The sequence below is a fragment of the Anabas testudineus genome, chromosome 2, assembly GCF_900324465.2.
Source record: "Anabas testudineus chromosome 2, fAnaTes1.2, whole genome shotgun sequence".
Lineage (NCBI taxonomy): Eukaryota > Metazoa > Chordata > Actinopteri > Anabantiformes > Anabantidae > Anabas > Anabas testudineus.
In genome coordinates this window covers 1,207,293-1,219,497 of record NC_046611.1, presented here as the reverse complement: position 1 = coordinate 1,219,497, position 12,205 = coordinate 1,207,293, and the positions used below count along the sequence as shown (strand labels likewise).

At 45.0% G+C, this 12,205-nt stretch overlaps 1 protein-coding gene and 2 pseudogenes across 1 annotated transcript; all 3 read left to right on the top strand.

Moving 5' to 3' along the window:
* Window positions 1-1,559: 1,559 nt before the first annotated feature.
* LOC113163095 (tubulin alpha chain-like) lies at window positions 1,560-12,174 on the top strand. The gene is made up of 4 exons (XM_026361430.1): window positions 1,560-1,777; window positions 1,876-2,024; window positions 2,103-3,080; window positions 12,056-12,174. Exons 1-3 carry the CDS (start codon window positions 1,597-1,599, stop codon window positions 3,075-3,077), a joined length of 1,305 nt encoding a protein of 434 aa, XP_026217215.1. The 5' UTR covers window positions 1,560-1,596; the 3' UTR covers window positions 3,078-3,080; window positions 12,056-12,174.
* On the top strand, window positions 4,573-6,882 carry LOC113163089 (annotated as a pseudogene).
* LOC113163090 lies at window positions 8,639-12,174 on the top strand (annotated as a pseudogene).
* Window positions 12,175-12,205: the final 31 nt, after the last annotated feature.

Below are 12,205 nucleotides of genomic sequence, written 5' to 3'. Positions count from 1 at the left end.
TTTAAAATAGGTTATAACAGGTAATAATTTAGTTATACATAATATACGGGCTGAGAGAGACATTTGCATCATACCATTGTCTTTTTTGGTGATTTTTGTATTATTGTGGTCTATTTGCTTCTTTTAAGTGAACACTGTGACTTTCAAATAAGAAATACTAACACTAACCTCATACTGAAGCTGTGACCTCCTGGGTTTATGGATCTGTATCCTGATATACAGGTAGGCCCAGTGGGCCTGTTTGTTTGTCTACACAGTAGTGAGCTCTTTTTTCTAAAGGAATCATCATGAAATCACCATGAAAACAAAAGCATCACACAATTTATAGGAAAATATATGGATATTTACATTAACACTGTTTCCCTTGTATGACACTAGGTGGTGCTGTGTTCTCTTCTGTATCTATAGTAAAGGTTTTGCTGCTTTTCTTTTACCAGTCTCCATAATTTCTGTTCATTTGTATTCAGTTCATTTATATAGCACCAAATCACAACAGATGTCATCTCGAGGCACTTTACGTTGTAAGGTTTAAGACCTTACAGAATTATAGTCTACAGCCATAGACAAATGGATAAATCCCCACTGAACAGCACTACGTAGTAGTGGAGATTCCAGCTGGACCAGGCCTCGACTGATTGGGGTGAATTTAAACATGACAGGGTGGTTCATATACAGACAAATTATTAATTTTTAGTATTTCCAGAATATGTCTGTTTCTGAAGTAGTTGTAGTTGTAGTATCTGCAACAACAACAATAAGAAAACTTTTAGAGGAACGTATTCAGAAAAGAGGAACTGAGTTTAATTTAATGCAGACTGTGCAGCTCACAGACTGCATGTCAGCAACCTGGCCACAACCCATGTGTACTGTAAAGAACAGTGTTGCTGACATTTGGAGTGTCAGACCAGTGTGGCAACAGCTTGGCCTTCGATGTTTCTGTAACAACAGAATCAGCCAATCATGTGGAAACCACAACAGAGCAGCTCAGTCAGATTAAATGGCGAGGGGGAGGCAGGGAGCCCCCGTCCTCTAATGCAACAATGCACCAAGCAGAAGAGAGGGAACAGGCCTAGACAGTTCATTGAAATGTTCAAAAAAAGTTCATTATTCTCAGTGTACTCTATGGACACTGTTTGACATGTTGACCTAAATGTCAACATGTATGTATCTATGTGCGTGGTGGTCAGAGTTATACATTATCCTGGTACAGCATCAAGGGTTATTGATGTGTAGCAAAGCATGGAACAATTTGTTCCATGGCTGAACTATTGGCTTTTCCCCTGCTTAACCCCCCATTTATTGAAAACAAAGCATGTTACCATAGAGTTTGATGGAACTATAAGTAGTGGAGAAATCTTAACAGACACACAACAACAGATTTTATCTGCAGCTCCTCAACATCAGCAGCAGGAGTTCATAACAATCATGGTAAGTTTCTGCAGCTGCACATTCTTCAGACAAAAGCTGTTTTCTTGCCTGGAAAACTGTAAATGCAAACTGCAGTTTGCAATTCCAGACTTCAATAACGTGGCTTGTTTTCCATGTTCCTCCAGCGTGAATGCAGTCTCTGTACATGTTGGTCAGGCGGGTGTACAAATGGGCAATGCATGCTGGGAGCTGTACTGCCTGGAGCACGGCATCCAGCCAGACGGTCAGATGCCCAGTGACAAGACCATTGGAGGGGGAGACGACTCCTTCAACACCTTCTTCAGTGAAACTGGAGCTGGCAAACATGTTCCCAGAGCTGTGTTTGTGGACTTGGAGCCAACTGTCATCGGTAGGAAGATTTTTTTTAATGCTAATTTTGATCTGGTTAATCAGGTTGATCTAGATTTGGGAACTACTGATTGTAATGTTGGTATTATTCATTTACAGACGAAGTCCGTACAGGAACCTACCGCCAACTTTTTCACCCTGAGCAGCTGATCACTGGAAAGGAAGATGCAGCAAACAATTATGCTCGAGGTCACTACACCATCGGCAAAGAGATCATCGACCTGGTTCTTGACAGGATCCGAAAACTGGTGAGTTTCACTGTAGTTGTTTCATATTTTAATTCAGGTTCATCAGTCACAGTGAAGTGATTAATTGTTTTCCTGCAGGCTGACCAGTGCACCGGACTCCAAGGTTTCCTGATCTTCCACTCCTTTGGAGGAGGAACCGGCTCCGGCTTCACCTCTCTGCTGATGGAGCGTCTCTCTGTCGACTACGGCAAGAAGTCAAAGCTGGAGTTTGCAATCTATCCTGCCCCTCAGGTCTCCACAGCTGTAGTGGAGCCATACAACTCCATCCTGACCACCCACACCACCCTGGAGCACTCGGACTGTGCCTTCATGGTGGACAATGAGGCCATCTATGACATCTGCCGCAGGAACCTGGACATCGAGCGTCCCACCTACACCAACCTCAACAGACTGATTGGACAGATCGTCTCCTCCATCACCGCCTCCCTGCGTTTCGATGGTGCCTTGAATGTTGACCTGACAGAGTTCCAGACCAATCTGGTGCCCTACCCTCGTATTCACTTCCCTCTGGCCACTTATGCCCCAGTCATCTCAGCAGAGAAGGCCTATCATGAGCAGCTGTCTGTGGCTGACATCACTAACGCCTGCTTCGAACCAGCCAATCAGATGGTGAAGTGTGACCCTCGCCATGGGAAGTACATGGCCTGCTGCCTCCTGTACCGTGGAGACGTGGTGCCAAAAGAAGTGAATGCTGCCATCGCCACCATCAAGACGAAGAGGACCATCCAGTTTGTGGACTGGTGTCCCACAGGTTTCAAAGTGGGCATCAATTACCAGCCTCCCACTGTGGTTCCTGGAGGAGACCTGGCCAAGGTCCAGAGGGCTGTGTGCATGCTGAGCAACACCACCGCTATCGCTGAGGCCTGGGCTCGACTCGACCACAAGTTTGACCTGATGTACGCCAAGAGAGCCTTCGTCCACTGGTACGTCGGAGAGGGGATGGAGGAGGGAGAGTTCTCTGAGGCCAGAGAGGACTTGGCCGCCCTGGAGAAGGATTACGAAGAGGTGGGCACTGACAGCGTCGGGGAGGAGGATGAAGGAGAGGAGTACTAAAACATCAGCAGCTTAATGCAATGTGTTAACTGTATTCACACAACTAATTCAGTCACAAAACTGTAACAATATCATCTGTAGTACATAAAAAATAAAGCAAGACTGATAAATATCATGCAGTGTGTTTTAGTTTTATAAGGTTTTGGTGCTAAAATCTGAGAGAAGGGGTCACAAATTCGGTCTTGTAACATTGCAAGAAGAATGTATACTCTGCATTATGGTCTGATGATTAGTTTCTGACATCAACTGGGAATTGTCCAATAACAAGAGTGTTGCCACTGAGAGCAAAGCACACACACCTCTTTGAGCAACTGCCTCATCTGTCTTGATCAGCTGACAATCAAAAACAAAATAGGTTTGAAAAGAAAAGGAGTAACTAGGGAGACTAAATAGGAGTGTAATCTGGCAAACGCAAACAATTTGTCACTAGGGTTACTTGGATGCAGGGGGGAAACATAACAGCCATTCGAACTCAAACAATGGAGTATGCTGATAGAAAGACAGTTTCTAACTAGCACAACAGTTTTTGTCACTTACTAACGTTTCTTCAAGAAGTTCCCTAAAACCTTTCCTAAAGTTTGTCAAAAACAATAATAAACGTAATGTCTCCCTCAGGGGAAATCACGATTCTCTGCTGATCTCTAGTTTTAGGTATGGCATGCTTTTAGACAACTCAATACAACTACCTTGCTCATTTTCTCTCTTTGTCAAAATAAAACTGGAAATATCTTTGCCATACACTGATGCTCTCTAACCTAATGGAAAAGTAACATTAGTCGCAAAAGTCACTTGACTTTGAGAGAAGCGTGCCTTGTTTTCTCAAGCCACTCAGCTGATGCCTTTGCATTGTAAATTAATCTCGACCAAAGTGTTAATGCAACAGTGATCTGTAACAGAAGCCTATTCAGGTCACTCTAGGAAGGTATCAGGTTTCCCTACTTTGTGTGATTAGGAAAAAGAGCCTCCAAATGTGCCATGTTAACAAGCCCAAGTTTTAATTTGAGCAGTCTTCTGTTAAAATTATTAATATTATGTTTTGCCTATTTACTTAAAGTTTTTCATCAACAGAGAAATAAATGTTTCCAATAATGTGTTGGAATGTGCTTAAGCAAGTCTGAACCCCTACCTGCCCCCTAACTGTACACTGCTCTGCATAACAAGGTGTCTTAAATCTAAAATGTGACACTTGAGAAGATGGCGAACAGTTACGCCTCATATTTCATAGACGTCCAGCTCATTGCTGCCAGTTGCTCATCAGTGTAACAACAGCCAACGTTCCTTAGATCTCTGCAGGGGAGCATACCAATAGATTTTCTTTTTTTTGCTCTTCCTCCTCATATTTCATCGGAGGAGCTGGTGTTTGCTTCTCAAGCTCCTCCAGTTACCACAACATGGCAGGCTGTTGCCTAGTGATGCTGTGTTATAAAGCAGCTCCCCTGAAGTCGTACCTGACAAAACATCCCCAGCCACTCATTTCAGGTGAACGAGGACTGCTGCAAGAGACGAAACCATGGTGAGTTTTATTTTATCTTTTTGTTTCAAAGAATGGAAAAATAGACCTGAAAAATAGTATCTGGTTTTGACCAGTTTGTTTGTGTTCGGTCAGAATAGTTAAAGACGTGGTTTGTGACAAAAAACAAACACAACCTGTCACATCAGCACTGTTTCTGTGTCGACAGGAGACCGGTTGCATTTTAAGTTGAGAAATGATCAAACCTTGTCACTCTGTAGTAGAATTAGGAAACTCAATGACAACCTACAGGTTGTGTAGGATTTGTCATTTTACCTGGTGAAACATAATCTTTTATACCTATTTTAAAATGTGTATGAAACAAAATATTGAATGTACTAAATACTAAATAACATCACAATAAATAAATATCAGGAACATTATCTTGGCTCAACGTGATCAAGTAACAACTCCTTTCTCAGAGGAAATGCCTGTTTACTCCATTTAAAACACAAGTTAATTCTTTTGAAACATTTTTTAATGTAAGGTAAAATACAAATATGTGATTTAAAGACTGAATTTGTGGTCTGCCATGACATCATGTTTTAAAATGATAGAAAGATTTCACTTTATAAAGACTTAATGAAGACACTGACAAATTGTTTTTATGGATTAGTCTGGATTAGTCTTACCTGATCAATGTCCAGTCCTCTATTAGCTGATTATACTTTGATTCATTGAGTTTGATTAAATTCTCTTTTATTTTCTTCTAAATAATTGTACAAAAAACAGTTCTTAACATCTGAATCGCTTGTTGTTGCAGCGTGAATGTATCTCTGTACATGTTGGCCAAGCTGGATCCCAGATAGGCAATGCATGCTGGGAGCTGTACTGCCTGGAGCACGGCATCCAGCCAGACGGTCAGATGCCCAGTGACAAGACCATTGGAGGGGGAGACGACTCCTTCAACACCTTCTTCAGTGAAACTGGAGCTGGCAAACATGTTCCCAGAGCTGTGTTTGTGGACTTGGAGCCAACTGTCATCGGTAGGAAGATTTTTTTTAATGCTAATTTTGATCTGGTTAATCAGGTTGATCTAGATTTGGGAACTACTGATTGTAATGTTGGTATTATTCATTTACAGACGAAGTCCGTACAGGAACCTACCGCCAACTTTTTCACCCTGAGCAGCTGATCACTGGAAAGGAAGATGCAGCAAACAATTATGCTCGAGGTCACTACACCATCGGCAAAGAGATCATCGACCTGGTTCTTGACAGGATCCGAAAACTGGTGAGTTTCACTGTAGTTGTTTCATATTTTAATTCAGGTTCATCAGTCACAGTGAAGTGATTAATTGTTTTCCTGCAGGCTGACCAGTGCACCGGACTCCAAGGTTTCCTGATCTTCCACTCCTTTGGAGGAGGAACCGGCTCCTGGCTTCACCTCTCTGCTGATGGAGCGTCTCTCTGTCGACTACGGCAAGAAGTCAAAGCTGGAGTTTGCAATCTATCCTGCCCCTCAGGTCTCCACAGCTGTAGTGGAGCCATACAACTCCATCCTGACCACCCACACCACCCTGGAGCACTCGGACTGTGCCTTCATGGTGGACAATGAGGCCATCTATGACATCTGCCGCAGGAACCTGGACATCGAGCGTCCCACCTACACCAACCTCAACAGACTGATTGGACAGATCGTCTCCTCCATCACCGCCTCCCTGCGTTTCGATGGTGCCTTGAATGTTGACCTGACAGAGTTCCAGACCAATCTGGTGCCCTACCCTCGTATTCACTTCCCTCTGGCCACTTATGCCCCAGTCATCTCAGCAGAGAAGGCCTATCATGAGCAGTTATCAGTAGCAGAGATCACCAATGCCTGCTTCGAACCAGCCAATCAGATGGTGAAGTGTGACCCTCGCCATGGGAAGTACATGGCCTGCTGCCTGTTATTCCGTGGCGACGTGGTGCCAAAAGACTGTCAACTCTGCCATCGCCACCATCAAGACGAAGAGGACCATCCAGTTTGTGGACTGGTGTCCCACAGGTTTCAAGGTGGGCATCAATTACCAGCCTCCCACTGTGGTTCCTGGAGGAGACCTGGCCAAGGTCCAGAGGGCTGTGTGCATGCTGAGCAACACCACCGCTATCGCTGAGGCCTGGGCTCGACTCGACCACAAGTTTGACCTGATGTATGCCAAGAGAGCCTTCGTCCACTGGTACGTCGGAGAGGGGATGGAGGAGGGAGAGTTCTCTGAGGCCAGAGAGGACATGGCCGCCCTGGAGAAGGATTACGAAGAGGTGGGCACTGACAGCGTCGGGGATGAAGGAGAGGAAGAGGGAGAGGAATATTAAGTTTCAACAAACAAAAACAACAGTCATTGGATCCTTTAGGTGTTAGTATGCTTTGAGCAAATTAGGTTGAGCAATTAGTCAGCCAACTGTCATCTGGTTCTTAAAGATAAACCTCTGCCATCAGAACGGGGAGCTAAATGCAATAAATTGTACAAATAAGGATGGCAGTGCCTTTTATTGTTTCTTTTTGAAGCCAATAATGTGGCTTTCTGCTGCACATAAATAAAAAGTGCTGCCAATCACAATGCAAAGTCTATATTGGAGAATGACAAAAATAAAAAGGACTTAATAAGGCCTTTTATCACCACTCATATCCATTATTCTTTGGCATCCTGTCTGTAGAAACGTAAATCTTTTGATTTACATTTTAAAATACAAATTCATGCTTTCTCCACAGGTACTAAAATCTTTCCAAATCTTTGCCTTTTTACTGCATTAAGCTGAATCTGTTTTATGACCATTTAAAAGCTGCATTGTATAACAAGAGAATGGTCAGATTAACTGAGCGGTGTGAAATACACTGTTCTTTACAGCCAAGGAGTTTGGAACTAAAATGTTGTGCTGAGGAATTTTGCTTTCACATTTTACAGTGATATTCTATATTTGACAGATGCGTGTGACAACCCTTGGATCATATACAAAATCCCTGTTGTTATCTAGAGAGATTAAGTGGAATTCAGTGTCAAGGTATCAACTTTCCTACTGTGCATGACTTTGACTTGAAACAATAAACTGATCCATGTTTCTGGTTGACTACACTGTTGTTAGTGTCTGATTGCACAACACAGCTAACACAACGCTGCTCATGCTCTATTAACTCAGTTTACCTCCTTGAAGCCTGCACTATTGTAGTTTTGCATTATTTGAGCTTGTTGTTGACAAAAGTGTCAAGTGATCCTCTGAACTTTAGAAAAGCCGCAAAGTTCCTTTTTAGATGATAATGTTTAAGTTAATTAGGTGAGTTGGTGAGTACTTTATTTGTCTGGAAATACACTGCCAAAAAACAGTCACACACTTTAATACTTTGTTGCTTTTACCTTTGATTACAGCAGATTCACTGTGGCATCGTTTCAATAAGTTTCTGTAATGTCTCAACATTTATTGTCGTCCAGAGTTGCATTAATCTTTCTAGTGAGCTGACCTCATTCTTTGAACCTGGACCTGACCAGCTGCAGCAGCCCCAGATCATAGCACTGCCCCCACAGGTTGTACAGTAGACACTAGTCATGATGGTGCATCACTCCACCTCCTCTCTTCTTCCCCTGATGCTCCATCACTCTGGAACAGGGTAAATCTGGACTCATCAGACCTCATGACCTTCTTCCATTGGACAGTTCTTAACCCAGTTTTAGTAGTTTCATCATCTCCTCAGATGTTTTCTTTGATTCATGTCAATAATCTGACTCTTCTCACAGATCCATGATTGAACTGTTAATTTGAGCAAAAACTTAAATAACTTATTTTGATTAATCTGATGCCACTTTTCTTGGTTTGGGTCTTGATCTGGACTACAGCAGAATAGTGGTGACATAATACAACATACATGTCAATAAAGCTGTTCACCTGAACTTTACCATAAACAGTTGAAGAGTTTTATTCTGTTATATTGTCCCTTCTTGTCTTTTAACCCGATCTTTCATGAACCTGTACACAAAAGAAGGAAACACACAAACCTGTGAAGTGCGGCTATCAGGATATTTACGGGCCGCACCTGAACGCAGCACGTCCCAACGTTCGCTCCCGCCGAAAGGAATTTCAAACCGTCGCTTTGGCCCCGCCTCCTTGGTAAACCATAAATACCCCTGCGCAGCTTCCGGAGCTCAGAACCGCCTTCAGCACCCGATTCTTCGACGTCGGCGAGAAGGAACGAACCGTTAAAATGGTGAGTTTCTGCGTAAAATGTGTTAAAACTGGCGTCATCGTTCTTTAAAAGTGTGAGTTACCACATATTTTACCACAGAGAAGCGTTTCAAATAACTTGGCCTTGCTGTTGAAGGCTAACCTTTTAATTTAAATTGCGTCGTTCTTAGGTTGACAAAGGAAACACTAGTGGTTTAATAGTAGTTAAATAAAACATCGTTTTACGGTAAATAAAATGTTTTAAATGTTAATTTTCACTAAGTTGCTCGTCGCTTCTGATCCCGCGTGTGTGACGTAACGTGGTGTGACGTGGACCGAGGCCAAACTTCTGGCGCAGTTTCAAAAACGTAAATTTGACTTTTAGTTTTTAAAAGATGCTGAAAAGGTTCGACGAGAAAAACTAAAGGTCGTGGGCCGAATAATAAAATGTCTGTGGGCCGAACAGTGTCTGTGGGCCGAACAGTGTCTGTGGGCCGAACAGTGTCTGTGGGCCGAACAGTGTCTGTGGGCCGAACAGTGTCTGTGGCCGAACAGTGTCTGTGGGGCGTTGACGGAACTGAAACGTTTTGAAGCCGCCATCAGATAACGCCCTGTCCGTGAACGTTACACTGAGGTAGGGCGGTGGGGGCAGGGAGGACTCTCAGGCAGGGTGGTGTCTGTCCGGGGCTGCTGTGAGACTCGGGGGGGGGGGGGGGCAGCACACACTCATCCCGCAGGGTGGTGTCTGTCCGGGGCTGCTGTGAGACTCGGTGGGGGCAGCACACACTCCTCCCGCAGGGTGGTGTCTGTCCGGGGCTGCTGTGAGACTCGGTGGGGGCAGCACACACTCCTCCCGCAGGGTGGTGTCTGTCCGGGGCTGCTGTGAGACTCGGTGGGGGCAGCACACACTCCTCCCGCAGGGTGGTGTCTGTCCGGGGCTGCTGTGAGACTCGGTGGGGGGGGGCAGCAGAGCTGAAACCCGCCATGTGACTCAGCGTTCATGCTTCATCCGCTCGGCAGGAAGTGTTCGCCTGAGGGGGGAGGGGAGCTAACAAAAGACGCAGAGACGTTTGAACCTTCACTCAAAGAACCTGTTGAACTAATTACACTTCAGACATGTTTGTTTGAAACCGGTCAGTTAAATGTGATTTACCTTTCACTAAAGGCTAAGGAGCATTAGGCTCAGTGTAGTAACTGCATGACTAAGGGGAAGTATTAGTTTTTAGACTGTAGATTTTATTGGGTTTACTTATTCTAAACAGTCTCTGGTAATAATTGGTAAATGTGGGCTTTAACAGGTTAATGGCTGACAAGATGCCCTGTATCCCCTCTGACAACTCGGTCTTGGTGGTTTGGATCCAGACATGTTAAATGATGACTCACCTTTTCCTGTAGAAACATTAACTGATGTTTCTTTCTCTACAGCGTGAATGTATTTCCATGCACGTCGGCCAGGCCGGTGCCCAGATGGGCAATGCATGCTGGGAGCTGTACTGCCTGGAGCACGGCATCCAGCCAGACGGTCAGATGCCCAGTGACAAGACCATTGGAGGGGGAGACGACTCCTTCAACACCTTCTTCAGTGAAACTGGAGCTGGCAAACATGTTCCCAGAGCTGTGTTTGTGGACTTGGAGCCAACTGTCATTGGTAAGATGATAAATTTTAATTTGAAGGGTGAATGTGTTAACTTTGCTGAACACACGATGAACTGGAGCCTGATGATTAGATCCCCAGGTTTTTTTTTGTTTTTTTTTGAAACACAGAATTTTTTATTTGTCTGAAAAATGGCAAACTCTTACAGTAGCTCATTTATTGTTGTAGTCCTACAAAGAGTAATTCTTTACTCGACTTGTTCATTATAATTTGCTGCTATAGGAAGCAGTGCAAAATGTGACTTTAAGTTGTACGACACCAACTGGTTTTTCCTTCTTTCCGGTGGTATTAAACCTTGAGTTTCATCAGCTGGCTTTAAGACACGCAGTCACAAGATCTGAACAAAGTAAACATGATAAAACTGTTAAAATGCACTGGTTGGTACAAGTGTCAGGACTTCTTCCAAGATGAAAGAACACGAGGTTCCCTCAGTTTGGAGCATCACTAACCAGTTTTACTGTTGCTCCTCAGATGAGGTCCGTACAGGAAACCTACCGCCAACTCTTCCACCCTGAGCAGCTGATCACTGGAAAAGAAGATGCAGCAAACAACTACGCCCGTGGTCACTACACAGTCGGCAAGGAGATCATCGACCTGGTTCTTGACAGAACTCGTAAACTGGTGGGTTAAGTTGTCCACAGTGAAGCAGGTTTAGTTGAGGATCTGTGTTCAACGTGATTTAACGTTTTCCCTTTTTACTTCCAGGCTGACCAGTGCACCGGCTCCAAGGTTTCCTGATCTTCCACTCCTTTGGAGGAGGAACCGGCTCCGGCTTCACCTCTCTGCTGATGGAGCGTCTCTCTGTCGACTACGGCAAGAAGTCAAAGCTGGAGTTTGCGGTTTACCCTGCTCCACAGGTCTCCACAGCTGTAGTGGAGCCATACAACTCCATCCTGACCACCCACACCACCCTGGAGCACTCGGACTGTGCCTTCATGGTGGACAATGAGGCCATCTATGACATCTGCCGCAGGAACCTGGACATCGAGCGTCCCACCTACACCAACCTCAACAGACTGATTGGACAGATCGTCTCCTCCATCACCGCCTCCCTGCGTTTCGATGGTGCCTTGAATGTTGACCTGACAGAGTTCCAGACCAATCTGGTGCCCTACCCTCGTATCACTTCCCTCTGGCCACTTATGCCCCAGTCATCTCAGCAGAGAAGGCCTATCATGAGCAGCTGTCTGTGGCTGACATCACCAATGCCTGCTTCGAACCAGCCAATCAGATGGTGAAGTGTGACCCTCGCCATGGGAAGTACATGGCCTGCTGCCTCCTGTACCGTGGAGACGTGGTGCCAAAAGACGTCAACTCTGCCATCGCCACCATCAAGACGAAGAGGACCATCCAGTTTGTGGACTGGTGTCCCACAGGTTTCAAGGTGGGCATCAATTACCAGCCTCCCACTGTGGTTCCTGGAGGAGACCTGGCCAAGGTCCAGAGGGCTGTGTGCATGCTGAGCAACACCACCGCTATCGCTGAGGCCTGGGCTCGACTCGACCACAAGTTTGACCTGATGTACGCCAAGAGAGCCTTCGTCCACTGGTACGTCGGAGAGGGGATGGAGGAGGGAGAGTTCTCTGAGGCCAGAGAGGACATGGCCGCCCTGGAGAAGGATTACGAAGAGGTGGGCACTGACAGCGTCGGGGAGGAGGATGAAGGAGAGGAGTACTAAAACATCAGCAAGTCCCAGAAACGCTGAACACCAAAAAGTTAAAGAACTGGACTCAGTCATTGAATTCTGCACATTCCAGTGAGCTTTGGTTTTACTCCGATTAATAAAGAGCATGAAGTGAATGTTTGTCCTGTGTCTACTTCACAACATGAG

What these genes read in the sequence shown, in the direction of transcription:
- LOC113163095 (XM_026361430.1), top strand. Translation starts at nt 1,597, where the DNA reads ATGGGCAATGCATGCTGGGAGCTGTACTGCCTGGAGCACGGCATCCAG. An exon ending in CTTGGAGCCAACTGTCATCG is followed by an intron (nt 1,778 to 1,875) that starts GTAGGAAGATTT and finishes ATTCATTTACAG; the next exon opens with ACGAAGTCCGTACAGGAACC. An exon ending in TTGACAGGATCCGAAAACTG is followed by an intron (nt 2,025 to 2,102) that starts GTGAGTTTCACT and finishes GTTTTCCTGCAG; the next exon opens with GCTGACCAGTGCACCGGACT.